The 27,624-nt window shown below is 56.7% G+C and overlaps 2 protein-coding genes across 4 annotated transcripts; both read right to left on the bottom strand.

Moving 5' to 3' along the window:
* Nucleotides 1–393: 393 nt before the first annotated feature.
* Nucleotides 394–9,586, bottom strand: LOC108931307 (fibronectin type III domain-containing protein 5-like). Of its 2 annotated transcripts, none has more exons than XM_018746995.2 (6): nt 9,069–9,586; nt 3,180–3,295; nt 2,874–3,072; nt 2,451–2,543; nt 2,188–2,321; nt 394–1,401 (listed from the first exon to the last, which is right to left on the bottom strand). In XM_018746995.2, the coding sequence occupies exons 1-6, from the start codon at nt 9,136–9,138 to the stop codon at nt 1,357–1,359; spliced, it is 657 nt and encodes a 218-aa protein (XP_018602511.1). In that variant the 5' UTR covers nt 9,139–9,586; the 3' UTR covers nt 394–1,356. The 2 variants fall into 2 exon arrangements, with proteins under 2 accessions (XP_018602511.1, XP_018602512.1); XM_018746996.2 differs by having other exon boundaries at nt 2,451–2,540.
* A 6,293-nt stretch (nt 9,587–15,879) lies between these two features.
* On the bottom strand, nt 15,880–22,205 carry LOC108931280 (tumor necrosis factor alpha-induced protein 3-like). Of its 2 annotated transcripts, XM_029258286.1 has the most exons (8): nt 21,888–22,205; nt 21,121–21,429; nt 20,860–21,023; nt 20,199–20,343; nt 19,946–20,122; nt 18,371–18,530; nt 17,492–18,222; nt 15,880–17,405 (listed from the first exon to the last, which is right to left on the bottom strand). In XM_029258286.1, exons 2-8 carry the CDS (start codon nt 21,410–21,412, stop codon nt 17,122–17,124), a joined length of 1,953 nt encoding a protein of 650 aa, XP_029114119.1. In that variant the 5' UTR covers nt 21,413–21,429; nt 21,888–22,205; the 3' UTR covers nt 15,880–17,121. The 2 variants fall into 2 exon arrangements, with proteins under 2 accessions (XP_029114119.1, XP_029114120.1); XM_029258287.1 differs by lacking the exon at nt 21,888–22,205 and having other exon boundaries at nt 21,121–21,488.
* Between the last annotated feature and the right edge of the window lie 5,419 nt (nt 22,206–27,624).

The raw sequence follows: 27,624 nt of genomic DNA, 5'->3' as shown, positions 1-27,624 counted from the left end.
CTCGAGTTTTGGAGGGAAAAACAACTCCAGATATTGACCTTGAAAATACTGCGTTTTTATTGGATTTACACTGAATACACGGTTGGGCGAAACGCTGTAAAGGACTTGAGAGAAAGTGTGTCTGTGTGTGTGTGAGACGCAGCGGCACCACAGCAGCCCTCCTGAAACACAGTTTCCACATGCGCCCCTCGCTCCCCACGTGGACGTTTTACCACGGTACGCCATGGCTACGTCGACCGGTTGGACCGCTGAGGACCACCAGGCGCCCTTTGACCCTGCAGCACACGGGTCCCACAGCCTTTGTTCAGCCACACACTTCGGAGCCGTAAAACACACTCACGTGCGGAGGAGCGCTGACCCCCCCCCCCCCCCGTGTTTCAGCCCATGCCTGCCGAGGGAGCCGTCCAACTTCCTGTCCCACATCCGCACTGGACTGTACCGCCTGCGCTCCGTTTGTGCTCAGTACCGCGGTATTGTGTGCTACTTGTGGGGCATCGGTGTTGTTTTTCCGCTTTGGGCCCCTCCCCCCGGTCACGTGCTCCTACATCCTTGGTCCCCCACCTAGTGCTCGCCATGGAGCTGAGGGGGACGAGGACAGCTGGGGAACAACAAGGGACCGAGTTCATCGTGCTCCACACCCCTGCTGGCTTTATGCTTTTATTGCTCTCAGGCGAGGAGCCCCTGCTCGGCGGACGCCGTGGCAACGGCGGCATCGCTCTCCTCCGACTCATCTGCGATGTCTTCGCTGTCCGCCGCGTCGTCCAGCTGTCAGCGTGGGGTCGACGCGGAATGAGGAATAACCGCAAAGACGGTCGTTTTGCCAGAACAAACGTCACCGGCGAGAGAGAGAGGCGTCATCAGTCATCGTCCTGGAGCGCTGCAGTCCTCAGTGTCCATGTCTCTGCAGGTACAGGAAGTCCACACCAGTTTCCTCTCGCTGAGGGTCGGAGGTCACCGTGTGCTTCGTGGAGACCCCCCCCCCCCCAATTGGTGGACGTGATGGAATCCATCGTGAGGGTTCGAGTCCCCAGCCTCCGTCGGAAGGAAGCGCAAACGACGATTACAGGTGTAACACGGGTGCTGGTGTGTGACGTAGATGCGGAGGTGGGGGTGTCCGTACGTCCAGGGCGAACAGGATGCTCTGCGTGACAGGGAGAGCGAGGACAGGTAGAGTGTGATAGGTTCGAGGAGAGCAAGGAGTGTGTGTCAGCCTGGGGAGGTCAGCCGTGTCTCTCGTGATAAGAGTCCTTTCTGGGCTGGGGGTCCCAGAACGCCCCCCGTTTAAACATCGACCGTCCTCCTTCGACTGGCTCCTCCCAGCAGCCCGAGCGACACGTGTCCGGTGTCGTGCCCGAGTCACACCTCGATGATGTTCACCGATGGCTTCCTGTTCTTGGGGAACTGCAGAGGGAAAGAGCGAGCGACGCGGTCAGAGAACGGTCAGTCTCCTCCTGTGGACGCTGTAGCCACGAATGAGCCACGGGTTTGACTGGAAGGGAACTGTTTTTAATAGAGCAGGTGGAGAAAGGGCACTTCCGAGCACTCCGAGTACTGAGGATGGGAGTTGTGTTGACCAATGAGGATGGGTGCTGTGTTGACCAATGAGGATGGGTGCCGTGTTGACCAATGAGGATGGGAGTTGTGTTGACCAATGAGGATGGGTGCTGTGTTGACCAATGAGGAAGGGTGCCATGTTGACCAATGAGGATGGGAGTTGTGTTGACCAATGAGGATGGGAGTTGTGTTGACCAATGAGGATGGGTGCCGTGTTGACCAATGAGGATGGGAGTTGTGTTGACCAATGAGGATGGGTGCTGTGTTGACCAATGAGGATGGGAGTTGTGTTGACCAATGAGGATGGGTGCCGTGTTGACCAATGAGGAAGGGTGCCATGTTGACCAATGAGGATGGGAGTTGTGTTGACCAATGAGGATGGAAGTTGTGTTGACCAATGAGGATGGGTGCTGTGTTGACCAATGAGGATGGGAGTTGTATTGACCAATGAGGATGGGTGCCGTGTTGACCAATGAGGATGGGTGCGTGTTGACCAATGAGGAGGGGAGTTGTGTCCAGGAGTGTGTTCACAAGGCGAGATAGAAATGCTGGTCGGCTGTACACAGTGTGTGGCGCTGCGTCGGTCGCTGTGTTGGTTGCTGTGTCGAAGGGGTTCACTATAGTGTACTGTACCTTACTGCGCAGCAGCCCCCCCGTGGGGTGCTCTGGGGTACTGCACTCAGATGAGTTCTTGGGTTTATCCTTGTTGTTGTTGGGCTCATTGTCTTTGATGATGTCGTACTGGCGGCAGAAGAGGGCGATGACACCTGGAGTGAGGAGAGGTCACACACACACACACACACACACACACACACACAGAGCTGTTCACACCTTTACGGGAAGGTGATGCAACGGCACACCTTGTAATGACTCATGATGAGTGTGTGGCTCCTCACCTGCCCACATGATGAGCACGACCACAATGATGATGAGCTCGCCGGCCCTCAGCTGGGTGCTTTGGCCCACTTCCTCCATGGTGACCTCGTCTGCTGAGGGAACGACGCGTGGCGTTTAGCCCCCCCCACCACACACGCACACACACCGCGTTCCACCGCCCGCTGTCACACAGGGGTCCGGCACCGACGGTAAGGGCCGCTTCGCAAGCAGCCTCACAAAGTGAAATGATTTACCGCAGTAGAACCAGCGTGACATCAAACCGAGGGAAACATGTGACTTTAGTCGTGCATCACGGATCCTCTGTACATGCGTAACGTGTGATTCGCGTACACCCTTTACGCGTCTCGATGTTTGTGCCCGCGATGTGCCCTGGCGGCGACTCCCTGAGCGTAGCCGTCACGCCCCCTGCTGGCGCCATTTACCTTTGGTCTTGGAGGCCAGTTTCTCAGCTTCCTTGGGGGTGCGGAAGCGCAAGGCCTCGCTGGGGGGGCTCGGCCCCCGCATGCTGATGGACTGCACGTGCACGATGTAGTCCGTCTCCTCCTCCAAGTCCCATAAAGCACAGGAGCGGCTCGTCGTGTTCACTTCCTGGATGAAACGCAGCATGCGCACGTCCTTCTTCTGCACCGGGCGACAGGGCAGAGGAGAAACAGCGCTGGTTGCCGTGGCGCCAGCTGTGGACCGCTCCCCGCCTTTGCCCCCCCTACGCTCTCACCCGGCTCCCCTACCTGCTGCGTGATGGCGAAGCCGATGACCGGGTCGCCTTCGGGGATGTCCCACGTCACCACAGCGGAGTTGGACCTCAACGCCTTGACGGTCACATTGACGGGAGGCATCAAGCTGTCTGAGAGCACAGAAAGAGACAGGAACCAGTGAGACGCCTCCTTCCCCTGCTCTCCTGCTCTCCGCAACCGTGACCACGGAAGAAGACCAGACCTGGAGAAAGACCACCTGTAACTGGGGTACGAAAATGTGGTCGAGGCGACGCGTTCGCATCACTCCAGAGCGACGAAAACAGCTCTTCCCTCCAGCCGTGTCCCTCATCAGCACCAGCGGTTCACATCACGGTCCATGTGGCCACTGAACGGGCACTGCGTTCTCACTGCTGCCATCAGGCTCTAATTAATTTACAGTAATTTCCTTAGCTTCTAATTTAATGCGGTCCATATCGGCCCTGCTAACATCGCGTTTAGCGCAAAGTACCGGGGCATGGACCGCACCCACCGTGCAGAGAAGGAGACGAGGACTAGGCGCGGATAGATCGGTAAGGTTAGGGTTACGGTTACAGTTACAGTTACAGTTTATGGTCATGGTTACGGTCAGGGGCCTCGTGTGTGAACGCAAATCCACCATGTCAGACTCCTTGCAGGAGCACACAAGCAGGGACCCAAGGAGCAAGAACCAAACGTGGACGCGAACGTGAACACGAAGCCAGCGATGGACCGAGAAGCATGAGAACGGCACTGCGGTGCACTCCTTCCAGGGAACGACGCACCCCCAACGCCCTCTCTCTCGCACCCGCGCCCCCGAGCTCCTTCCAGAATGCCCTTCCCTATTAATGAGGCAGAGCATATAAATGTGCCTTAACAGAGCAACGTGGGCCAGTGAAACAGAGAGCTGAAAGTCAGGAAGAACATTCCGGAAGGATGGAAACGGGGGGGGGGGGCGCAGGACGGTCAAACTCAATGCTGAGACGGGATGCTTAAGGCGTCCTACCAGCATGCCCGTGTGCGTGTGTATGAGTGTGTTTGTCATCTTGTCTGTAAAGCACCAGTGTGAGTCAGCTGCTCGAGCGTTGCAGGACACGAGGGTGACTTCTGGACCGCTGGGGGACCGCTGGGGGACCGTAGGCACCCGCTTCTTCATTAGTGCTGTCATGAGTCTGACAGCCAGTTGTTAGTTGTGTGACACGGCTGAGAGGAGACGTGTTCCCTAATTACTGTGTGTGTGTGTGTGTGTGTGGTAACTGACAGTGTGTACAAATGTCTCAAGTGCGTGAAGAAGCGATCTGGTGCACTCGGGCCCTTCCGCAAGGCCGTGCCCCCTGCGACACACACCTCTCATTGTACACGCAGGGGTCCCCACATTTCACACTCATCTTCTCGTCCACCGTTCCTCAGCGAAACCGCTGAAACCGACACCCACCGGCGATACACTCGCAGCGCTGGAGCCCCTCCCTCCTCCTCTGTGTTTTCACCATGAGTGACGGAGAAACCCTCGGATGCCTCCTGTACACCGCTCCCTCCAGGTTGCCATAACAACTGCTCTCAGAGGGTCTGAAGCCCAGGCCATCGTGGCACTGGAAGTGACCGGTGCTCAGTTTGGTCAGAAGCGTCATTCTTCATCCTTCATCTTCTGCCGGTCAGAGTGCGGAAGCGGTGGCGAAAGACGTGAGGAATGAAAGGACTTTGTCGCCACAGTAACAGAGCCACCTCAGACAACAGACTAATTAATTAGCACATGTTAATTAGCACCATCTCATCTTATGCTAATGAGGCGCACCGGCGCAGCGTGAGATCGGAGCCGCTCTGGAGAGCGCCCCCTACGTGTGAGCCTGAGAGCAGCGCAGCGTGAGGGAGCGCTGCCAACCGCACCGCACACTCTGGTGCCCGAGGAAAGTGCGTGCGTGCTCCCCCGGGGGCCCTTGGGCGCTTCTGGAGCTCGGGGCTCGGTGACGGCGAGCGGCGGCACCGGAACAGGACAGGAGCGTCGCGCCACCTTCCTTCAGCTCCCTTCCACGGTGCTCACAGGCGTCCGATCAGGGAGCAGGAGACGCATGAAAAGGCAACGTGTGAATTCAAGAGCAGTTTGTGGAGACTCTGCACTTGTACTTTCAGTCCAATGAATTTTCATGGTGTCCAAAGTCAGGGAAATGTTTCTTCTTTAAAGACATTATACACACCTTTACAGGAGCTTCAAACCTAAAGGCTGAAATTTCTCAGTTTTGCCCCAATGTGGTGGCGTTCGCTCCCTGTGTCCCTCATAGCTGCTGAATCCTTTCGACACCCCAGAAGGGTCTTAAATCCATGTCCTTCAGAACCATTTCTGTCCTGATCTCTGGGTAGATGAGTCCAAGACTAGCTGCGACCCTTTGCCTAGGTGTGTTGGTGTGGTTCCTGCGTGACTCCTGCAGGAAACTTCTAGAACACGTGTGGTGCGAGAGTCCAGGAACAGTGTCTCAGTGTCCAAGTGTCTTCCTGCTCTCGCTGGACTTGTGTCCACTCTGAGCTGGACGGAGCCTGGAAAGGAGCGTCGGTGTGTATGGACCTCCTCTGTTTCAGCGTCCAGTGTGAGGGACCCCCCCACTTCCCCCCCCGCAGTGTGTATCTACACACATGTCCCCCTTTCCTGTCATACCGTCCATGCGTCTTTGTGACACGTCTCGCTGAAACAGTTCCGTTTGGGCTGCACTTTTTATGCTGCTGGAGGCTGGACTCTGGACACTGGACACTGGCCCCCAGCCAGCCTTTCCAGGTGAAGGTGTGTGGCCCCTTTAAGAGGCGCTGCAGCACTGGGGCCTCTTTGCTCGGCTCCTCACGTCTCTGACAGCGTGATGAATGTGAAGCGGGACACAGCGCCCCCATTGTCCCCCCTCCCTCTGTAGGACATCTGCCAGAGTGAGGCACTTCAGGACGTCGGCACGTCCCCGCCCAACACCTGTTCTTGCCCAAGACCCCAAGGGCTCATGGGAAATCGCCACCCCTTCTGTTAAAGCTCAAAGGACGCACTGAAATTCACGGTCACCGAGGAATCCAAGAGCACAGAACAACACTCTGGTCCAGCACCGCGGTGAAAAACTGCGGCTCAGCACTGTGAACCCACACTGCTGCCCCGCTGGACTGTTGCCATTGCACTGACCACCTGACCATGTACAGGTAGGAGAGGACAGAGTGCGGTATCTACAGGTAAGATGACCTGGTGGCTGCAGCCTGATGACCAGTCTGCTCCCCAGCTGTTTGCCTCTTTTCAAGAACATGAGTTTGACCGCATCTTCCCACTACAGCCACTGGGACCTGGGACTGCTGTTTATGCTAATGAGTTTGACCTCCCCAGGGATGACCTACTGGGTTCCGGAACCCGGAGCACCGCGAGCAGAGGGGGCTCGCTGTAATGTTGGTCATGGAGCACGGGACAAAGCTTTGAGCCGCCTGGAATCCGCACACCTGGGGGGTCTTAGTCGTGCACACTGACCATCTCCATGGCAACCGTTTGTTACCACACACCGAAACATGTTCCTGTCTCCACCTGTCAGGTGGCTCCGGAGGGTGCAGCGCTTCTCCCTTTGAACCCCCCCCCTCTCACGGAGGTTTCCGGAGGGGTCCCCAGCAGCGCACTGAAAGGAGCGTCACTCAGACTGAGAGACACCCACGCCGGGCACAGTGCGCACCGCGGTAATGGCAAAGAGGAACCAAATCAGAGAGGCCCAAAGGTGTGTGGGTGGCCTCCGATTGGCCGGAGCAGCTGCACCAACCCTTTCGGTGAAGCGACTGACCGACTGACCGCTGATGGAACATGAGCCCAATGCTCCGTCACGCCGCCTGGGTCCCCCGGGGCCAAACGGTTAAGGCGCCTTGGATCTCAAGTTAGGACACCCCCTCATGGGTGTAACGGGGTGTTGAGATAAACCTGCCACACCGCACTTGGGGGAGGAGCACCACAAACACCAGGAGAGCACGTTCCTGCCTCTAGCGGATGACAAACGTGACCGTTCCGGTTATTAAAAAAACTGCGCTCTGCTCACCCTGTTCCAGCACCTCACCTGTGCAGCAGGGGGTGCCGTGGAGCTTCTGTGCATCAGTGTTTCCCTCAGGAGCCAATTGCTCCGCTGGACACTCTCACTGTGCTCATGTGCAGATGGATGTGGGCGGGGCTTACATAACACCCCCCCCCCCGGCATCAGCTGGGCTCCCCGTGGACAGATGTTCGAATCCCAGCTCCTGCTGCAGTGCCCTGGTACAGTACAAATTACCCTGCTGCTTAAATGGGTAAATCAGTGTAAACAGGGAAGATGCATGAATGTAACTGACACTAATTTACACCGAGACACTTTCTTCAAACAAGGGTTACCATGGTATGTCTATGGTTACCATGGTCCCAGTGAGCCTGTTAGCATCGTACCCAACTATTATTTTCATTAGTTGTTCTTTTATTTTATTTTATTTTCCATTGCCGGGTAGGCTCCGGTTCCCCGCGACCCCGTATGGGACAAGCGGTTCTGAAAATGTGTGTGTGTTTACAGTGTTATGTAAATGCTACTTACTCTGATTTACTCTTTGTACAGTGTTAGCGTTAGACTGCGTCAAGGTTACTACAGCAGGTGTGTGGTTTGAACCTTTGAGTGTCAGTCATCAGCTGTAACCAGTGTGCCCACTGCGCCCAAAACACACACACACACACAAACAAACAAACAAACAAAGACGTTCGATGCTCAGGGGTTCGAACTCGTCAGAGTTCAGCGTAACGCAAAAGACGAGTGCGACACCGTGATGCTTCACGCTGGGCTTCGAAACCATTGTTTGTCACCGATCGATCGCTCTCAGTTTGTGTGTGTTCATAGAATGAGGTGCAGGGAGAAACACAAAGGTTTGAGCATAGCTCCATAATCAATATTCACATCAATGTGAAGGTGACCCAGTGAGGCCAGGTACAGTTTGTGTTACACCTGTGTGTGTTTACAGGTGTGTGTGTGTGTGTCTGTGTGTAGGTCTTTTGACCGTGTGCAGTTACAGGTGATCACAGTACAGTACATTTACACCTGTTTGGCCTCCTGCCTCGCTCTCGCAAAGAAAGCTCCGGAAACGGCGCGCAGGCGAGCTGCCGAAGGACCTGAACAAAAGGGTTCGAACGAGGACTCGAGGAGCTCCCTACCTGCTGAAGACACACCTGCCGGTGTGCGTCACCTTGGAGACAGAAGGACTCCAAAAGGACATTTCTCGAAGTGTGTCGGTCGGTCCGTGCCATGGGACACACCAAGTGCGCGTGAGTGCCGGGAAGGGCCACGCTTCCATCGTTACACACACGACACACGCGCGACGCACACGATCGCCTCTCTAGGAACGTGGCTCTGGAACACGGAGCGGTGACGCTTCGTGGTGACGCTTTGCGGTGATCCCTCGTGTGGCGAAGGATGCTCCTCAAACGTGGCGTCTGAGTGTGGAGTGGTGACTTGATTCTACGTGTCCCACAGGTTCCTCAGTCCTCTCTCTCACCGCGGTGGAGCTTCAGGCTCCTCAACACCTCGACCGAGAAACGTTCCTTCTGCTGTGTCACCCTCTTGTTCCCGTTGTCTGCTCACATCTCCTCGAACCTTCTCCTCGTCTCCACCTGTGTGTGTGTGTGTGTGTGTGTGTGTCTGTGGGAGAAGCAGGACAGACCTCCAGATGCCATGTGAAAGCGGGGTCCCTTCTGTCCGACCCAACACACCGCATGTACTCGGACACACTACAGAGATGAGATGAAGCCGGTCCAATCGCACTGAGGGTGTACACACACACACACACACACACACACACACACACACACACACACATCACTGGGTCTCCTCATACAGACAACCAGGGTGCTGTAAAGGTGTGTGTGTCATGAGCATGCGTGACAAAGGTGTGTGTGGCACTCACCGACTCGGATCCAGGTGAGGAAAAGAACCAGGATGAAGAGCAGCGCGGCGGACGAGGTCCCTCTCTCCATCCTCCCCGTGTCCCATTGACTCTGGAGACACCTGTCCCTCCGTGTGCGTGTTGTTCAGGTGTGTGTGTGTGCGCGTATGATACGTATCACTATCAGTCCTCGATCCGCTGCCCGACACGTTCTGCCGCAGACACACACACACACACACACACACAGCCCGTCCCGTCCGTCACAATCCGTCCTCGCGCCGCGGGGGGCTTCCTCACTCCTCTCGCGCTCCTCTCCTCCCCTCAGCGCGCGCCCGTCCACGGTGAGACGCTTCGCCTCCCGGTCTCCGTCCCTCTCCGCGTCCCCCTGTCCGCCGCGGCGAGCCGAGCGGCCGCCCGCGTTCCCGCCGTGCGCATCCCCGCCGCCTGTGTGCGCGCGAGCTCGTCGGAGCGCGGCTGCTGCGGAACGAACGGCGCGTGTGCACGCACGCTCCCGCGAATCGAACCCCCTAGCGCGTCCGCTGCGAACGCCCACGCGCGCGCGAGCGCACGCACGCGACAGAAACGCGGAGTGGCCACGTGCACTCCTATGGCGCACGCGACACACGACACGGGGTAAATCAATGCACGGTAAATTTAACGGAGAGTGAAGGCGCAGTAAACGCGGCACAGTAAAAGTGGAGTGTGTCCTCGGGTGGGGACAGTTACACACCCGCAGCGCTGTCAGTGGAGGTGAACGCGTCTGTGTGTGTGTGTGTGTGTGTGTGTGTGTGTGTGTGTGTGTGTGTGTGTGTAGTGGATCTCCAAAGACTCAGAAGTGCGATGAGGACTTTCCTAACAGTGTGTTCCACCAACAAGAGATAAATCATGTGAAGGACAAAATGATGAATAACAGCTCCGGCTACAGATAATACACTTATCCTGTATATACAATGTATCCAATGTGTAAATACACACACACACACACACACCATCTGAACTGCTTGTCCCATACGGGGTCACGGAGCCCAACCCAGCAACACAGGGTGCAAGGCTGGAGGGGACACACCCAGGACAGGACTCCCGTCCATCGCAAGGCACCCCAAGCGGGACTCGAACCCCAGACCCACCGGAGAGCAGGACCCGGTCTAACCCACTGCACCCTCTGTGTAAATACGGTGTTTCCTATATATATTCTGTATATATACAGTGTATCCAATGTGTAAATACCGTGTTTGCTATATATATAATATATATACAGTGTATATACAGTCGCGGGGAAAAATGTGTGTGTGTGTGTGTGTGTGTATACAGTATACAGTGTATCCTATGTTTATGTAGAACAGGGTGAGAGTCGTCCCTCCAGCTCTCCCTCTGTCTGAACACTTCCTCGGAGTCCTTCAAAGCACAAAGGGAACGCAGGTGAGATGGAATCACACAAATTCCACCCGTGCTGTGGAACGACCGGGGGAGGGGGAGGGGGGGCTCTGCTGGCTGCCAAGTACAGAACGATTGATTTCCTTGGCTGGTGCGATCACGGTTTCTGAAAGCACCGTTACTTTGTCTCGTCGTGCCAGATCGCACCCTGAGCCCCGAGTTCGGGCCCCGGCACTTAGGCGCGTCGGGCAGGATTTGGGGCCCCCAGACACACCACACGCTCTGACAAAAGCGACGTTTTTGTTCCGGCTGCCAACACGCCGGAGCTCGCGTGCGTGAAGTGTGCGTGCTCATCCGTGGCGTGGGTTGGCGGCACGAAGGCGGCGACAACTCCTCTCCTCTCCTCTCCTCCCGACCGCACTGTGGATCCTCCTGGGGTGCCTGAGTGTCGCTGGGCCTCCGGCACCTTCTGAAAGTTCAAACAGTCATGTGCTGAACTCTCCACTCTGTCTGTTGGCTGCATCGAACAGAGGAGGAGTGGAGGGACTGATTGATTATTGATTGATTCTGTGACAACGATGGCTTCTCCCTCAGGGTTCAACGCCTCATCGTGATGCAGCCGTGGACCTTGAGGAATGAAGTGTCTCGCTTTGGAGACATCGACCACAAAACAGGCCGGCTGGTGCGACCGGGACCTGCTCCTTGAGCAGTGATCGTGAACCGTGCGTGACCACAGATGTGTGTGTGTGTGTGTGTGTATACAACATGTAACCAAAGTTCCAGTAACTAATTTGCCCGAAAGGAATTGTGTGGGCTTCGATACATATTTATAAATGGCAGCAGAGTTCAACCTCGCTGTGGTACTGAGCGAGCGAGAGAGAGAGAGCGAGTGAGTGGGTGAGTGAGAGCGATGGCTGGAAAGTGTTCGAGGTGCGGCCGTGAACGGTCCATCCCGTCACGCTCTTAACCTCCCAATTGGTCCTCAAAGTGGGAAACTGTGAACGGTCCAACTCCGGCACTTTCCACACGCTTCACAGTCTTCGCTGTTCTTTGTTCACCGGTTAAGGTGGAGTGTACAGTAACGTTCACGAACTTACCGTGAACAGGGTACGCATCTTGTGGTCAAGAGGAGCTCATCAATTATTCGCACTCGTCTGTGTGTGGTGAAATCTGGAGGTGGGGTGCTCTGCAGGCCTCTGGATATGTTGTGTAATAGTTGCACCACCCCAGTGAAGCGGCTCTGCTATATTTAGTGTGGGGACAACCCCCCCTGCTGGGTGCCGCACTTAACGGTTGCCACTGCAGTCATCGCTAGTTGGCCAGTCCGGTGTGGAGACCACACGCACACACTCTCACTCACTTACTCACTCCTGGTGTCTGGCCCGGGGGGAGGGGGGTGTCCTTGCATGACTCATCACTGTAACCCCACCCACAGAGGTGCACGCAGGGTCACTTGGCTCCTCCCCCTCCGGCCGGCGTGCGCCGGAGCTCACGAATCGATCCCTGCGCTCTCGGCGTCTGAGCTCAGCGGCGCCCCCTGGGGCCCCAGCTGTCTCTGGAAGTTGGACAGGGGAGAGGTGTCCTCCCTGGCGTCCCTGGCCGTTGTCCCCTCGGCGGAGGAGCCAGTCCTCTCTATTTTTTGATGCATCCTGGGCCAGGCTGGGCCTTTCACTTGTGACCTTAATAATAATAATAAGAATAATAATAATAATGATGATGATGATGGTAAAGTGTAGCTGCTTGCTCAGGCCCTTGTGGGACCGCGAGGACTCTAAAGTCCATGACAGGAGTCCTCGGCGTCATCCTTATGGGTGCACCTATTAGTGTGAGCTGTCTCACTTGCGAGGAGGGACACACAGATGCAGCGCCTTCATCGGGCCGCGGGAGGTCAACCGCTGCTCTCCTCGTTCTCTCAGGAGGGTTTTCCTCAGCACTGCAGGTTAAAAATAAAATCTGGGAGAGAGCTTTCAGGGAGCTGCGAGCACACGGCCCCCTGGTGGTCCTCCGCTGGTCCTCTGGCGCTCTTCTGGCGGGGGGGGGATGTGGGATGGAGTCCCATCTGGTAGCCTGCAGACAACTGCTCGGCAGGCACGTCTCCTTGCGGGGAGGAGAATGCTGGGTAGCGGGCAAGAGGCCCCCCCTCCACGGCTCCTGAAGTGAAGCACGCTCAACTTGGGAGGGGTTTCGGCACCACGGACACGTAGGAGGACAATGCAGCGCCGCAGATCCATTGTGTCACGGCGTGTGGGTGTTGGATCGGAACCCACTGTTTGTACAGCTGTGTCAGATGGTGAGTTGCGTGGATGTTTGTGAACGTAAAACCGCACGCCAGGATAGATGATTTCAGAGCAACAGCAGCCCGGGAAGGCGCCCCCCCACAAAGTGGGGCTGGGCTGCTGCGATGTTGGGGTCGTTAGGGTCGGTTGCTGGGTAAGAGAGGCTGCGGTCGATAAGTGGGGCCCATGATGACCATGGTGGAGATGGACCGCTGTGCTGCTGGTCCAGAGCGGGTTGGGGGGTGTGGGGTGGGGTGTTCTGGGGTCCCCCTACAACCTGTCGGAGTGTGTGCGTGAGCATGTGTGTCTAGCGGAGCCGGTCGACGTCTGTTTGACAGCTGATGGTGGCCACGGGGACGACATCAGGCCCAGAGACAGAGGTTTGACCTTTGACTCCTGACACCGCGGTGACGCTGAACGTGACTCCGCCCCTGTGCCCCTTTAGGGACATTAATGAGCGTCTGAGCCTGTGACTGCGATGAGATCGGCTCCGGGTGCAGCTGACAGAGCACCAGGGGCCCAGAGGTGCTTGGCGAGGACACTTGGAGACCACTTTCATGTCCTCCTTCTCTGGAAGGAATCGGTGTTTCCACATGTCCTGGTGGTGCGGTTCATGCTGCGGTTTTCCCTCAGGACGTCCCTTCGTTGCCGTGGCGCTCTGTAAACAACATCATCGGCACGGCGATAAAGACTGTGAGCGTAGCTCTGCACGAGGAGCACCATCCTGGGTGATCAGGGTAATCGGGGTAACCGGTGTAACCAGGGTAATCAGGGTAATCAGGGTAGTCGGGGCGGCCCACAATCACTCACTGCAGGAGCCAACGCAGTCAGCGAAACTGAGCCTCTTGTGCTCGGGTTCCAATGAGGGAGCGCAGAGGGTGCGGTCGCTGTGCTCAGGGCGTTCGCCAGAAGGCGGCGCTGTGCCGACAGTCAGCGCCCTGCTGTGGGACTCAGCCCAAATTAACATGGTAAAAATTACCGTGCTGTATGTGGGGGAAGGGCTAAGAGCTAGAACATGGGCTCTTTTTGTGATCCAGGCGCGTGCGCACACACACACACACACATGCGTGCTGTCATTGTGATGTGAGCTGTGAGCCGTGCGCTCGAAGCCCTCGCTGCCTCTTCCCTGCTCTGAGCGGTTATATTTAACTGCTCTCCTGCTCCTTCTGCTCTCTGTGAACCAGGATGACGCACGTCTCTCTAAACAGTGTCCACACCTTGGACTGCTGTCACAGTGGAGGACAGAGGAACAGGGGGACAGAGGCAGGGAGGGACGGTCAGCAGTGCAGCTATCCTGGAATTCACTAGCCACAGAGTAGCCACCACGGCCCAGTCCCACTGTCCAGTTCCATTGTCCGGTCCCACTGTCCAGTCCCACGCTCACGGTGCTCTGACTCCATGCGTGTTATGTAACTCACTGTCCTCAGAGGACAACGACGTGGCTCTTGTACCAGGCACTGCTGGGAGGGAGTCTGTTCCAGCTGGAATAAGTGCACATAAAAGGGGTCTTACACTCTGCCTAATTTTGCCTGTATCCACGGCAACGGTAGTAAACATCATGGTCATTCAGGCCTCACACTAAGTGCTCTTAGAGGTTCTGTTCTGCTCTGAATTAAAGCACTAAAGCTTGAATGTTCAAGGTACCATATCTCCACTCTGGGTGTGGACAAGGTGCAGAGTACCAGTGGAGAAGGTATGGACAACATGTGGACAAGGTCTGCATGAGGAGTGGATGAAGACTGGACCAGGTGTCCATGGTACTGTGCCCAAGTGCAGTCTGTTCTCTTGCCATCAGAGATGTGGGTACAGTGTTATCAGTGCTCCACAGTGGACACTTGCTCATCCTACTCATGGTCCAGGACTGTGAGGTTGTCCATGTGCTGCTACACTCTGATGATGATGATAATGACACAGAGACACATGGACATGTTTCCCATGAAGCATCTCAGTGCTTCCCTCTCAATTTGTGGTGTTCCTGACTCAGACTAGTTTGTGGTGAATCAAGGTGAATCAATGCATCCTGTTTGCCCCCTTCCCCCCAGCACTGATGATGCCCCCCCAGCACAGCTGGCCTCACCTCTGCACCTCAACAGGCCTCAGAGAGCTGAGAAGTTGGAGCTCTTTGTTCCTGACCTTGAGTGACCCCAGCCATTCTCACCCCCAGGACACCCCAGCCATGTCCTGTGTCCAGCATCCAGGTCCTCTGATCCTGTGAGTTAGCAAATGTTCACAATGACCAGTCAGCACTGGACAGCAGCACCACAGGTGGCATAGGGGTTATAAACCCAAAGGTCACCGGTTCGGTTCCCACATCCAGCTGTTGTGCCCTTAAGCAAGGTCCGTCCGTCCGTCCGTCCAAACCACTCACCCCATATGGGGCACAGGGAACCGGAGCCCAACCCAGCACACAGGGCGTAAGGCCGGAGGGGGAGGGGACACACCCAGGACAGGACACCAGCCCATCACAAGGCACCCCAAGGGGGACTCAAACCCCAAACCCACCGAAGAGGAGGACAAGGACCAACCCACTGCACCACTGCGCCACTGTGCCACCGCCCTCCCTCCTTAAGCAAGGTACTTACCCTAAATTACTGCAGTAAAATTACCCATCCGTATAAACGGATAAATAATAATTGGAGTGAATTACGTTGGAGTAACTTGTATTAACAGTAACCCTGATATTGTAAATCACTTTGGAGAAAAGAGCCAGCAATGTAATGTCCTTACACTTCAGCACCAGTGCCATTGGCCAGTAGGGGGCGCAGTGCTCGACTAGGGACTGCATGTGAGTTGGTGTGTGTGTGTGTGTGTCCCACTCACTCCATCTGACTTTCTTGCATCTTGCTGAACGGCAGAGGACACAGAATATGTGATGAGTTTGTTCCCATAAAACATCTCATCTGTGACACCGAAAGTCGTTCTGTGCTGCGTTACTTTGGTTTTACGTTTATTCATTTATTCATTATTCTTTCCCAACAAAACAGAGTAAACAAAGTACACTGACAGCAGACTAAGAGCTTCAGACACACACGGGACTATGGACACACAGCTTGTGCGCCTTGACACCACCGTGTCGCTGGGTCACGTCCCTCCAGTAGCTCCTATAGAATTGAGATTCAAAGAGCAAATACACAGATAATCGTAGCAGATGGTGTTGGACTCATTGATGGAGCTGTCAGGAGATCAGGAGAGAAGTGGCTCTGAAGGACACGGGTTCGAGACCCTTCTTTAATATGTGAAGGGTTCAGCATCTCTGGGGGGCACAAGGAGCTCATTTCACCACACGTGGAACAAAACTGAAGAGTTACAGACTTTAGATTTCGAACCCTGGAGTGGGACCACTAAGCAGACAGAGTTTGCGTGCGTGTGTGTGTGTGAGTGTGTGTGCGTGTGTGTGTGTGAGTGTGTGTGCGTGTGTGTGTGTGTGTGTGTGTGTGTGGATTTGCAGAGATGTGGAGCTGACAGGTGCAATCAGGTCATGAGGGACAAAGATCATTTTCCAGGTTTCCTCACAGCTGTGGGTTCGAGTTGGACTCAGGCCTGTCGTCCTGCTTGCTGATGGACTTTTCCTCTCATCTCCACACCTCTTGTTGGAAGGAGCAGGAGGAAGAGGAGCAGGGCCCCCCCCTCGGAGGAGCACCCTGTCACCACTGCGATGGCACTGAAGACTGCGATCCCTTAACCGTCAGCTGTGGATGTGCTGTTAGGATGTGAGTCGGCCGCTGTTGGTGTTGGTGGGGGCGGGGGGGGGGGGGGGGGCAGAGCACACAGAGCAGCGCCGCCTAGTGTCTGTGACGTTAAGTTCATTACCCAGTTCTCACAAGACACCTCAGTGTGTGTGTTTTGGGGGGGTGTGTTGGTGGTGTTGGAGGGGCTGTTTCCACTGACTGTGACACCCCGCCGTTCCACATTTCGTTTGCAGTATTTGTTTAATGGGAAAGGCTGTGTCTTCACACAGTGGACAGACACATACTTGAATGAGTTGTACTAGTAATAATAATAATAATAATAATAATAATAATAGAAATAATGTTTGTACTGCAGAGAGAGCCATGCTGCCACACGAAATATAATAAATAACAACATAATTCAACATAAACTAGAGTATAAACGTAATTATGGACAGTCCTGTCCCCCCCAATCCCAGTCCGACCCAACTGATCCTTTTCCGGGTCCTCGTGACGTCCGGTTCTTTTTCGCCACGTCTCTGCTGGACGGATCAGTCGTCCACCTCATCCCCCCCCCACAGACTCTGAAAACGCACACCTCGGACAAGCGGGGAGCGAAAGCGCCGTCTCTCGGTGACCAGGTGGAGCGGTTCCACCAGCAGTGGGCGGTGGTGCAGGTGATGAGGATGAGGCTCCTGTGATGTTTGCGGTCTCTCCGTGGTCCAGCCCCCTTCCTCACCGCCGTCCCCTGCCCCGTCAGCGTGGGGACTCGAACCCACAGCCGCTGTCTGACTGCTCAGCTCTCTGAGAAACTCCAAGCGTGTCGCATCTCCGGTGGGTTCCCCTGCTGGCCTGAAGGTGGCACTGCGGCGCGCTGATGGCCGTCTGGCGTGACGACAGGTGGCAGCGCTCGCAGAGGCCGCGGAAGGCGGGCGTCCCCAGCATGTGACAGCCGGGGGCGGAGCAACGCGGGAGACCCCTCAGCGTGGACGACAGCTGGAGAGACGGGGTGGGTGGTGGGGGAGCGGCCTGCACTGCATCTGGGGGAACAGCGCATTGGTTAGGGTGTGTGTGTGTGTGTGTGTGTGTGTGTGTGGGGAGACGGGTGGTTATCACACACACTCACCCTGGCTGCAGTAACACAGGCTGCAGTACCCCGAGCGCTTGGGGGTTCCGAAGTAAACGCAGTGCGGGGTACGGCACCGCTCCGTGAACAGCCCCCCTGCAGGCGGGTCCCGGTCCTGGGGCGGCGCGAGCTCCAGGGGGGGTCCTGGGGCTGGGTGTCCGCCTGGGGGGGGCGCCGTGCGGCTCTGCAGGCACCTGAAGCACAGACCGTTGAAAGTGCGAGTCTCCAGCTTGCAGGAGACACACCTCCCGCACAGGAAGTCGCTCGTCTCCGTGGAAACGCCAGACAGCGGCGCCCGGTTGACCCCTGCGGGGGGGTTCCGGGTGCGGTCGCTCCACGGGGGAGTCCGCGGCCCCTCGGCATTGTGGGTACAGCTGTACCGGAGCAGGTGGGAGGGAGCAGAGCTGGGCCCTGCAGGCAGCTGTGGCCGAGAGGGGGGGCCGCTGGCGCTGTGCTCCATGCTCAGGTACCCTCTACCCTCAGGGCGATCTGCTCCCAGCGTGCACCGGGGCGGCCTCCCTTTCTCACATTTCCCACCCAGGCACTGCTGCCAGGCGGACGTGGCTGGGGAGGACCGGCATGTTTCCGTGGCGACGGGTAGCATTCTGGGGGATGAGGAGGATGGGGGTCTGTGCACTTCCCTCCGGAGGCTCCGTGGGTCCTCCTGGGGACACACTTGCGCACAGCACTGCTCGAGGACGAGGTGCTCCGGCAGCTGGAGTGTGTTTAACCTGAAAGCACAGAGACGCACAGGTGAGTCTCCACTCTGTGACCAGATGGTTACAGGTTCGACTCCTCCTGCTCACCTGCCGCTGGGCACCGTGCGTGAGCTGCGGTCGGTCCTGGACGGAGGAGCAATGCCACATAACTGACTCTCACCTGGCAGTTTGGACAGCGTAGCCGCCCAGGTGTGAGTCGGCTGCGTGCAGGTAGGTCCTCAGCCAGCGCCCGTCGTCGCCGTCGGGAGGGAAGCGCAGCGGCAGGGCTCGGGGTGCCTCTCCTGGGGGGCGCCACGCCAGGGCTACGGTGCCTTTTGTGTCTGGAGGGGTCCAGGGACCGGTCAGCATCCTAGCTGGTACAATTGCTGTTGCCCCGCCCACTCGACACCCCCCACTCCCACTGCGTGGCCCTTCTGGAACCCCGAGTCCCGCTATTGCGAACAGTCGAGTTGCTCATTTCCAAAGGCATGAACATTTTCCAGTTTGTGTTATTATTTTTAAATTCCACCTCCTTCTCTTAGCGTCTCTTTTCCAAACATTCTGCTGCTGAGTAAAGGTGGCCTGCATTTACCCTGCATTTACCCTGCATTTACCCTGCGTTTACCGTCCAAACCGGTAGATAAAGCCTCAATTCTGCTCCACTGCGCGGTGTTTACAGCTCCTGTTGCTGCTCCAATCGTAGTGACGAGTGACCAGGTGAGGAATGCGGGACGTCTTTGTGAACCACGCTGTGGAGCCGCTGCAGTTTTATTCGGTTCCAGTCCCACCTATCTGACAGATCCTATCGAGTGGTCTGGCGGAGCTCCCATTCATCTCCTCAGCCTCTCAACCGGTGTCCCGCAGGGTTCGGTACTGGGTCCTCTTCTCCATCTACACCTCCTCCCTCGGCCCGGTCATCGCCTCCCATGGACCAATGCTATGCTGATGATACCCAGCTCTTCCTCTCCCTTCCACCTGGAGCATCAGACATCTCCACACACATCGCTGCCTGCCTGTCGACATCTCTGCATGGATGTGGACCTGCCCTTATTAGGAAGGTGATCAGGAATTATCGATATTCGGATAAAGTTTTATGCAGCTACTGGTGCGATGAGCACGGTTCATACGGTGAAAGATTCTGTAGCGTAGAATCACACGTCTGTATCCAAGTGTCTCTTCCTGCTGCTCTAATGAACACTTTGTTGTATTTTCTATGAGATGTTTGTCGCTTTCGACTAAAGCGTCTCATAAATCAATACATGTACATGTAAATATAAATATAAATGTATTTCTGCTGAGGGGGGTTCGGTGGCGCAGTGGGTTGGACCGGGTCCTGCTCTCCAGTGGGTCTGGGGTTCGAGTCCCGCTTGGGGTGCCTTGCGACGGACTGGCGTCCTGTCCTGGGTGTGTCCCCTCCCCCTCCGGCCTTACGCCATGAGTTGCCGGGTTAGGCTCCGGTTCCCCGTGACCCCGTATGGGACAAGCGGTTTGGAAAATGTGTGTGTGTGTGTGTGTGTATTTCTACTCATTTTAAAATATTTTAAGGGAACATAACTATTATAGCTGTTATAACCACATCTGCCAGCCAAAATGGTGAGTAAATGCATTTTTTCGCTGTTTTTAATTAATTGTGTTCATGTTGGTGGGGGATGGGGGGCTTGTGGGGGGGTGGCGCTGCTGCCCCTCTGTCCCGGGTCAGTGGGAGGCGCTGCTCTCGTGCTCGAACCCTGGATGAAACGCACAGATGTCCTCTTACCGCAGTGCGAACTGACTGTCACGAGGGGGGCAAAGCGTCGCCACGGAAACACGCTCCCGAGGACCACAGGGTACGGGTAGCAGTCCGCGCTGTCCCACAGCAGAGGGAGGTAGACCCCTGCCGGCCCCTGGTTCGAGGCCCAACCAGCAGCCGCGCTCTTCGTGTGCTCTGCACTCCCTGCGTGGGGGGCAGCGCATGTGACATGTGCACCGTGCGCCGTGTCTGCGGAGGGACGCAGTGAACATACACTGACCGCTCAACACTACGATGGCTCTGCGGATGACGTTGGCGAGCAGGAAGAGGTGCACGTGCAGGTAGGCGCCCTTGTCCCCCGGGACCTCGTCTCGGGTGCGCGGCTCCAGGAGCCGAATCACGTGGTCCCACGCCTCACCGCCGGGCTGGAAAACACAATGAGGGCACCCTTCGCTGTGGTTAAACTGTGTTCCGACACCTCCCGTGAGGCAGGGTAGCAGCCCTGGAGAGGTCGGCCGCGCCGTGTCCGGGACACAGAGCGTCTCGTTCCAGAGACGTACTTTGCAAACGAACGACTCCGTACATTCAGATTAGCAAGTGTGGCTGACCGGTGGTCCCGCTACAAGCGTCCGAACCCAAAAGGCTGTGGGAACGTGGTGCGTTGAGTTCGCTGTGTCCCTCAGAGCTGCTGAATCCCTCCCAACATGATGGTATGAGACAGACGAACTGCGTCTCCATGGCCCTGTGTCTCTGTCTGGAGTCTTTGCCTGCTGTTGATGCATTTTGTTTACTCTCAGTTTGCTCTCAGTTTACAGCGCTTTGGAGAGGAACATTGGGAATGAACAGAAATGAATAAAATGTAAAGTAAAGGTGGTTTATAGACACGAACGAACACTGTGTGTTCTGTATAAGAGTGACTCTGGCGTCATTGCTGGACGCACCTGATTCTGTCCTTCTGCTGTCCACTCGCGGCGTCCCTCTGGACGGAGCTTGGTGGGGGGGCCTCGAGCCGCCGTGTTGTAGAGGGCGGTGCGCAGGGACAGGTCTGTGTCCGGAACCCCCCACATGCTCATGGCCACGGCGTCCAGCAGGCCGTCCTCTCGCTCTGAGGACGAAATGCACAGAGGTGGAGGTGCTCCGGTGTGTTCCGAGGACACGCCTCCTCCCGAACCCTCGTCCCTCCAGAGTTCATGGCCACGTACCGGCGCCTTTCAGCGCGTACAGGGGTGCCTCCGTCGCGCACCAGTTCAGCGAGCCGCTCTCCTCCAGCGCTCTCTGCAGGGGCAGATCTAGCAGTGCTGTGGACAGCGCATCCCCGAGGGCCGCGTGGACAGGCTTTGACCGCAATCCCACACTGTACCGGTGCAGGGATTTCAGGTGAAAGACCCCGGGACCTGAGTCGCACGGAGGAACGATGTCCCTCTTGATGAGGTCCTGGATGCAGCGCGCATGAGCCCTCTTAGCGCCCGCCAGGGGCCACAGACCCCCCTCCATGCCGTCTCGGCGGAGGTCTGTGATGGTCAGAAAGAGCCCGGCTCACCGCGGTACTGTACCTCCCAAGTGGCGTTACTGTGCTCAGTCCCACCACCAGCATCACTTTCGTGGGCCATCAAAGCAAGAAGCTCAGTATGAATTCTCTTAAAAACAGGGACGTGAATATGACCTCGGTGTAGTTTCTCGTAAACCGGGGGGGAGGCAACCCCGACACCCCCCCACCACCCCTCACATGACCGTCCGTCACCGTTAACAGGCTACACGTCTCCTACGTGTGACGCTGAGGGGTTGGGAAAGTGAAAGGTTTCCCCAGAAGTGACTCTAAACGTCGCCTGTCACTCCTCAGTGACTGTAGCTATCGGTGTTTCTGAGGGATATGCGACTCTGTGTGTGTGTGTGTGTGTGTGTGCATGCGTGCGTGCGTGTCAGCTGGCCTGTTTGGTGCCGAGGGCGGCCCTGCAAGCGGAGCTCTTACCGTGGTCCTCACCCCTCTGCCTGTACTCATCCACGGTCACTCCGTCACACCGAGCTCCTGGAACGCAGCGCCGCACCGCACTCCTCGGCTGTCAGTCACCGTGACGACTGAGTTAGCGTTAGTGTGGCGTTAGGGTTAGTGCCGAGCGCCGTGGGCTGGATGTGGGCGTCACAGGGGACTTTCCAGCGTCTAAAAATACAGAGCTCTTTTACACAATGCAGGCACAGACAATAACACAGTGCTCGCACACACACATACACACACGCAGGGCAGGCCCCATCAGCCAGGGGTCTTCAGCAGCAGAGGAATGAGTGTAAAACGGTTTATCTGGAATGAAATCTATGCTGATTGTGGGAAGCAGGAGAACCCGTTGGCGGCACATCTGTGTGCGTGTGTGTGTGTGTGTGTCTGACAGCCCTGTGACACAGTTATGAGTAAACACACACACACACACACACTGAAGTCATCAAAAGAGTGTAAATTCCAACCGACGTCAACTGTTAACCCAGTGACATGTCGGGTTCGAGCTGCACGCTGTGTTTGTTGTGCTCCAAATGGACTTGACAGCAACAGTGTGAACATGATGGTCAGACGGAGTGTTATAGGTTGCAGTGAACATGTGGTAAAGATGATGGTGACCATTCAGCGTGCGAGGACAGCTTCATCGCCCCCAGGTGCGAGTGATGGGGCGCGAGGCTGGGGGTCGCGGGCAGGGGGCGCCACTGCTCCTGCTGGACATGGGCTCCATTGGCTCTTGTGGCCCAGTCCACGGATCTCTGAAGTGCTGCTCCTCAGGTCGCTGCTGGGGTGGAGGGCAGGAATGATGGAATGAAGAGAGAACGGAACCCGCAATGCGACCCCAGCAGGAGAGCAGCACTGTTGCTGTATGAGGACACACGCGCACGGAGCCATGAGGCAACACCTGGATCCATATCCTCAGGTGGCATCACACCCACCTTCAACCTCTTGCAAACGTTTATCAGTTTATCAGCAGAGACCGAGAGGCATTCGAACCCAGAGCCGAGGCCCCGCGAGGGGCTGCTGCCGATTGGTCTGCTGTGCGAAAGGGGTCTGCGCTCGTAAACTGCCCAGGTGCAGGCAGTCAGTGATGCTAATATTCATGACCCCAGTAATAAGTCCTCCAGTGGGAACTGGAAACATGACGCCTTTCAGGTCTCGGTGACGCAGGACTCTCTACCGTGGTACCTCACGCGCTCGCTCACCATCTCCACCTCCACACACACCTAGCCCACAGGTCTCCCAGCAGCTGGACCGATGACCGCCGGTGACCTCAGCACGTTCGAGGCGGCCGGGCTCCGACCTCAACTCAGCTGCACCGCGGTAAAGCCTGGAGGTGTGGACCTGACACAAGGGCGACATGAATGCGTGTTAATGACACGGAGTGATGAACAGGCGTGACCATCGAGTTGCGCGTGACCATCGTTATCGTATCGATGTTCATACCGTACCGCAAGCGTTCGTCTCAGGATGGACACATGGGACACGGACCCCATCCGCCGCCGTCCTCCCGCGCCCCCTGCGGTCCTGGATCGGCTCGGCTCGGCGCGGCGATTGCTCTGGTCTGGCGGCGCTGGAGATAGTGACACAGCGCCTTTAAAGAGCGGCGAGCTGGAATTCCCCCGGGTAGCGTCAGCGGGACCCTTCCTCCCTGGCGCCGCGAACCCATGCACCACCCGGGGATTTCTGCAGCAGCGGCAGGGCGCCGAGCGTGTGGGGGGTGGGTGGGGGGGTGTGGCGAGGGGGCTGTGTAAACTAGCAGGAAGCCCTGATGGAAAACACCCTCCATGAGCTCCACGTATCCTAGTGTGACCTTCACACCTGAGGGGAGTCCTGCGTCAAGCTCGTTGTCCTCTGTGTGTGTGTGTGTCTGTCTCTGTGTGCCTGCGCGTATGTGTGTATCTCTGGCCACTCAGCACAAGGCATGGAGAGAGAGCTGGACCTTGCGGGGCCAACACACGACACCACTCCGCCAGCGTTCCGTTTTAGCGTCTTGGAAGCTGTCCTCCTGGACACGGTTACACACCTGTTACACACGTGTGTTTCCACACGACCGGTTCACCTGTTCACGTACATGTATGTCCTCGGCGGACTGTTCACACGAACATGTTGGCCATTCCATCTTGCTCTGGTTTCCTCTCACTGGAAAACCCCGTGGCCTTTCTGGGGCCCGAAGCATACGCACGCGTGTCAAGGTGCGGTCAAAGAGGAGGTTCCCTGGACGTGGTCACCGTGAGGTCTTACAGGGACGGCGGCGAGGAAAAGCAGCACTCTGTGTTTGCTCATGCGACCTTGCGGGTCTCGTGTTGACCTGTCACGTGTGTGTGGAGGCAGTGCAAAAGCCCTGCGCTGGCGGTGTGTGGCGAACACGGTTCTGGATCACGATCACGGTCAGCATGAGACGCTCATCAGATTGTGGCCCTGGGGGGTGGAAGCTGTTTCAGCATCCTGCTGCTACAGGCCAACAGAAACCACCTCGCAGACAGGGCCTGGCAGGGGCTTCCCTCGGGAATCCCCTGTGCGTGCGTGTGTGTGTGTGTGTGTGCGTGCGCGTGTGCGCGTCTGTGCACTACTGCTTGTGTTGCAGATGGAGTTCATCAAAGAGGAGCTGATTCAGAGGGAGCCTCCCTGTGTTTGTGAGGGCCACCTGTTCCTGACCTCACTGACCTCGCTGACCTCACCACTGACTTACCCATTTACGCAGCCGGGTAATTTTACAGCTTCAGTCTGTGGTAAGTAAGTATCCCAAGTATGTTTTCTCACATATGTTCTGATGTCACTGCCCCTGCCCCCCCCCCCCCCATCCATATGTCTCTGATCAAAGCATATGAGGACTGGGGGTTCGAAGAGCAGCGGTAACACATCGCCAAGTGCATTATCAAAGAGCTCTGGAGTGATGCAGAGCAGCAGTATCTCAGTGCCCGCCCACTCCCCACACATGCCCCACCCACAGACCGCCCACGCCCCACCCGCACTCCGCCCATTGCCCGCCCACAACAGCCACCCACAACCACCCCCTTCTTCACCCCACACTTCTCCACTCACTTTGGTCTTGTGCTTTGGTTCCCAGTGTCCCCAAAATGTTGAGTCGGTGAACCCCCCCACCCAACCACCTACCCACTGGAGACATATTTACATTCACATTTTTTTATTTGTCACACAGTTTTGATTGAAGGTTCGGACTCGGGGGAATTCGGAGGCAGAAGAAGTACAGCGTGGTGGAAATCACCTGTGTGGCTGATCGTGAGTTTGAGTGTATGTGTGTAAGTGTGTGCGAGTGAGCGTGAGTATGTGTGTGTGTGTGTATCTGTAAGTGTGTGAGCAAGTGAGGGTGTGTGTGTATGTGTGTGTGTGTGTCTGAGGGCGCTCTCTCCGCTGCTCTACTGGCTCCTCGTCAGGAGATTCAAGGTTGCGGGTGACAGAAGCTCCTCCTCTGCGTTTAGAACAGAAACCTTTAGTGCCTTCGAAGGAATTTCAGTGAGGAACAAGAACAAGAACAACGATGACACACACAGAAACAGCTTCTCCTGTGATTTAGCCTTTTGTGCACCAGGGTCATTTTCACTGTACCGCTGCAGGGTAAGTGTTTGGTCAGCAGGGAATACAGCCGGAGGTGGGATTCGAACCACTTCAGTCCAGCTCGCTGTCTGCGTGTCCTGCTATGTGTCCCCTTGCTCCTGTCCCATGTCCAACTTGTCTCTGCGCAAACACTGCAGAAGTCCTCTGCCAGCTTACAGCACTGTAATGTTAGCATGGTACTCTGTGGGACAGCTGAGCAGTCCCTCTCCAGAAGGACACCATGGCGCTCATGGTAATGAGGACACTCCCCTGACACACCTCTCAAACTGAACTAGCTTAATCCGGAGGCTTTACAGCAGCACAGCGGAACAACGGTGGATCTAGACCCCGGTGGGCCTTGCAAGTACGCCAGCAGTGCCCCCTACAGGGACCACCAACCCCGTCTCCTTCTCCCTCCCTCTCTCTCTCTCTCTCTCGCCCGCTCCATCCCGCCATCCCCCTGAACCCAAACTTCCTGCAGAAGAACGGTCCTTCATTCCTGCACCGAGCTCCTCCTCCAGCCCGACTCGCAGGAGCAACACCCACTGCTCCCGCTCCTCCCGGTCCCGCTCCGCGTGGACACGTTGACGGCGATGGACTCCGACTCCTGCCCTGCCTGCAGCCGCCCCTCGTCCCCGGAGCTGCCAGCAGGCGGCGCCGTTGCCGGATTCCTGTCGGAGCACCTGCCGGAGATGCTATGCGGCGACAGGAGCTCCGCCGCAGCCCCAAGGGTCACGTGCAGTCGTCCGAGGAGGAGCTGCGGGACCTGCAGCTCTCCAAGATGTGTGCCCTGCTGCTGGCGCCCACCTACATCCTCACGCCGTCCAGCTCCCTGGAGGAGATGCGCAGGCTGCTGGGGGAGGTGTACGCGGTCCCCGTGGCCCCCGCCGGCCCCCCGCACGTGCCCGTCTGCCCTCGGTCGTCTCCCCCCCGCTGGATTCCTGGGCGCCTCATACCCACGCCGCCACCGCGGCACGGCCTGTCCGTGTCCGCTGTGCCGGCAGGGAGCCGTGGGACGGACGCCGAGGGCCACGTGGGCGGAGCCCAGAGACAAAGCACTTCACCGGTTCCTCTCGTAAACGGCATGTCGGGAAACCGGGGCTCATCTCCACAAATGCGTGTCACATGTCACGGCGAACCACCGAACCACGTGACTCGAGCGTTTCCCGCTCTGGGGGAAGGCGGAGCAACACACATGGAGTTCACTGGGAACCTGAAAGGCCCAATTAGTGGGACTGAGGACTGGGATTACAGGAGACATATTAGGAAGCGTGCACACGCACACACGCGCAGCACTAACGGGGAGTTCGCAGGTGGGTGTGTGACAATGAAACAGCCATCAGTTCCCCGCACTCAGACAGGCCTTTGTCTCAGTCGTCCATCGGGCCACGTGGACAGTAACGGTGACGTCACACACTCAGTATGTGCAGCTGCAGTGAAAACCCTTCTTTGGTGGAAAGTACCAGACTTTCTCACCTAACGGAGTGCGAACTGCGGCTCCCAGCCAGTGAACAGCAGTGTGGTCGGCGGGGTATAGCAGAGTAAAACAGAGTACCCTGTCTGAGGGTCAGCGAAACACACCAGAGCGGGGCTACAGGGTACGGGGTGTATCCGGGGTCCGGACCCTGCGCAACGTTGGCTCTCTGCTCGACCCTCCTCGCCACGATCGCTTAATGGATCCATCCGATAAACACGACTTTTATTTCGAGTACCAGGCAGGCTAACGACAGCATGTCTGGACCAAAAGAATCAGCAAATTGTATTAAAATAGAAAAAAAATGTTTACTTTCGTGAGTCAAAAGTACTTCCACAAAGCAATGTGAAAAGTCAGGTTATTTAATGAAGAACAAGATTAAAGTCAACAAAGTCAACAGCTCCATCAGGCGTCACAACGCAAACGTGCGCGCGCACGACGTATGACGTAAAGGTCCGACCGCAGCAGCTGAACGTGGCCACGCAGGACGGAAATGAGTTCGAAGCGAATCAGAAATTACTTGCAAAGTTTGGCGCGTCAAAGAGCCCGTAGTCGATTCACAAACTACCCTTCAAATTTTGCTCATATTATTTTCTTTTAATAGAGGATAGCTTGCGTTAATTTTGCTTGAAATATAGATTTAAGTCACATTCACCTTAAAATATTTTCCTCCTGTCCGACTTTCTT

Source organism: Scleropages formosus, chromosome 15, assembly GCF_900964775.1.
Source record: "Scleropages formosus chromosome 15, fSclFor1.1, whole genome shotgun sequence".
In the NCBI taxonomy this organism is placed as follows: Eukaryota; Metazoa; Chordata; class Actinopteri; order Osteoglossiformes; family Osteoglossidae; genus Scleropages; species Scleropages formosus.
This window is presented reverse-complemented; position numbering and strand designations above follow the sequence as displayed.

Excerpts from the sequence above, each read along its gene's own strand:
- LOC108931307 (XM_018746995.2), bottom strand. The coding sequence starts at position 9,138 with ATGGAGAGAGGGACCTCGTCCGCCGCGCTGCTCTTCATCCTGGTTCTT. Across the intron at positions 2,322-2,450 it reads CGTGCTCATCATGTGGGCAG|GTGTCATCGCCCTCTTCTGC; the intron begins GTGAGGAGCCAC and ends TCCTCACTCCAG. Across the intron at positions 1,402-2,187 it reads GGGGGCTGCTGCGCAGTAAG|TTCCCCAAGAACAGGAAGCC; the intron begins GTACAGTACACT and ends TTCCCTCTGCAG.
- LOC108931280 (XM_029258286.1), bottom strand. The coding sequence starts at position 21,412 with ATGGAGGGGGGTCTGTGGCCCCTGGCGGGCGCTAAGAGGGCTCATGCG. Across the intron at positions 18,531-19,945 it reads GACAGTCAGTTCGCACTGCG|ACACAAAAGGCACCGTAGCC; the intron begins GTAAGAGGACAT and ends GGACCCCTCCAG. Across the intron at positions 17,406-17,491 it reads CCTGTGTTACTGCAGCCAGG|ATGCAGTGCAGGCCGCTCCC; the intron begins GTGAGTGTGTGT and ends CTGTTCCCCCAG.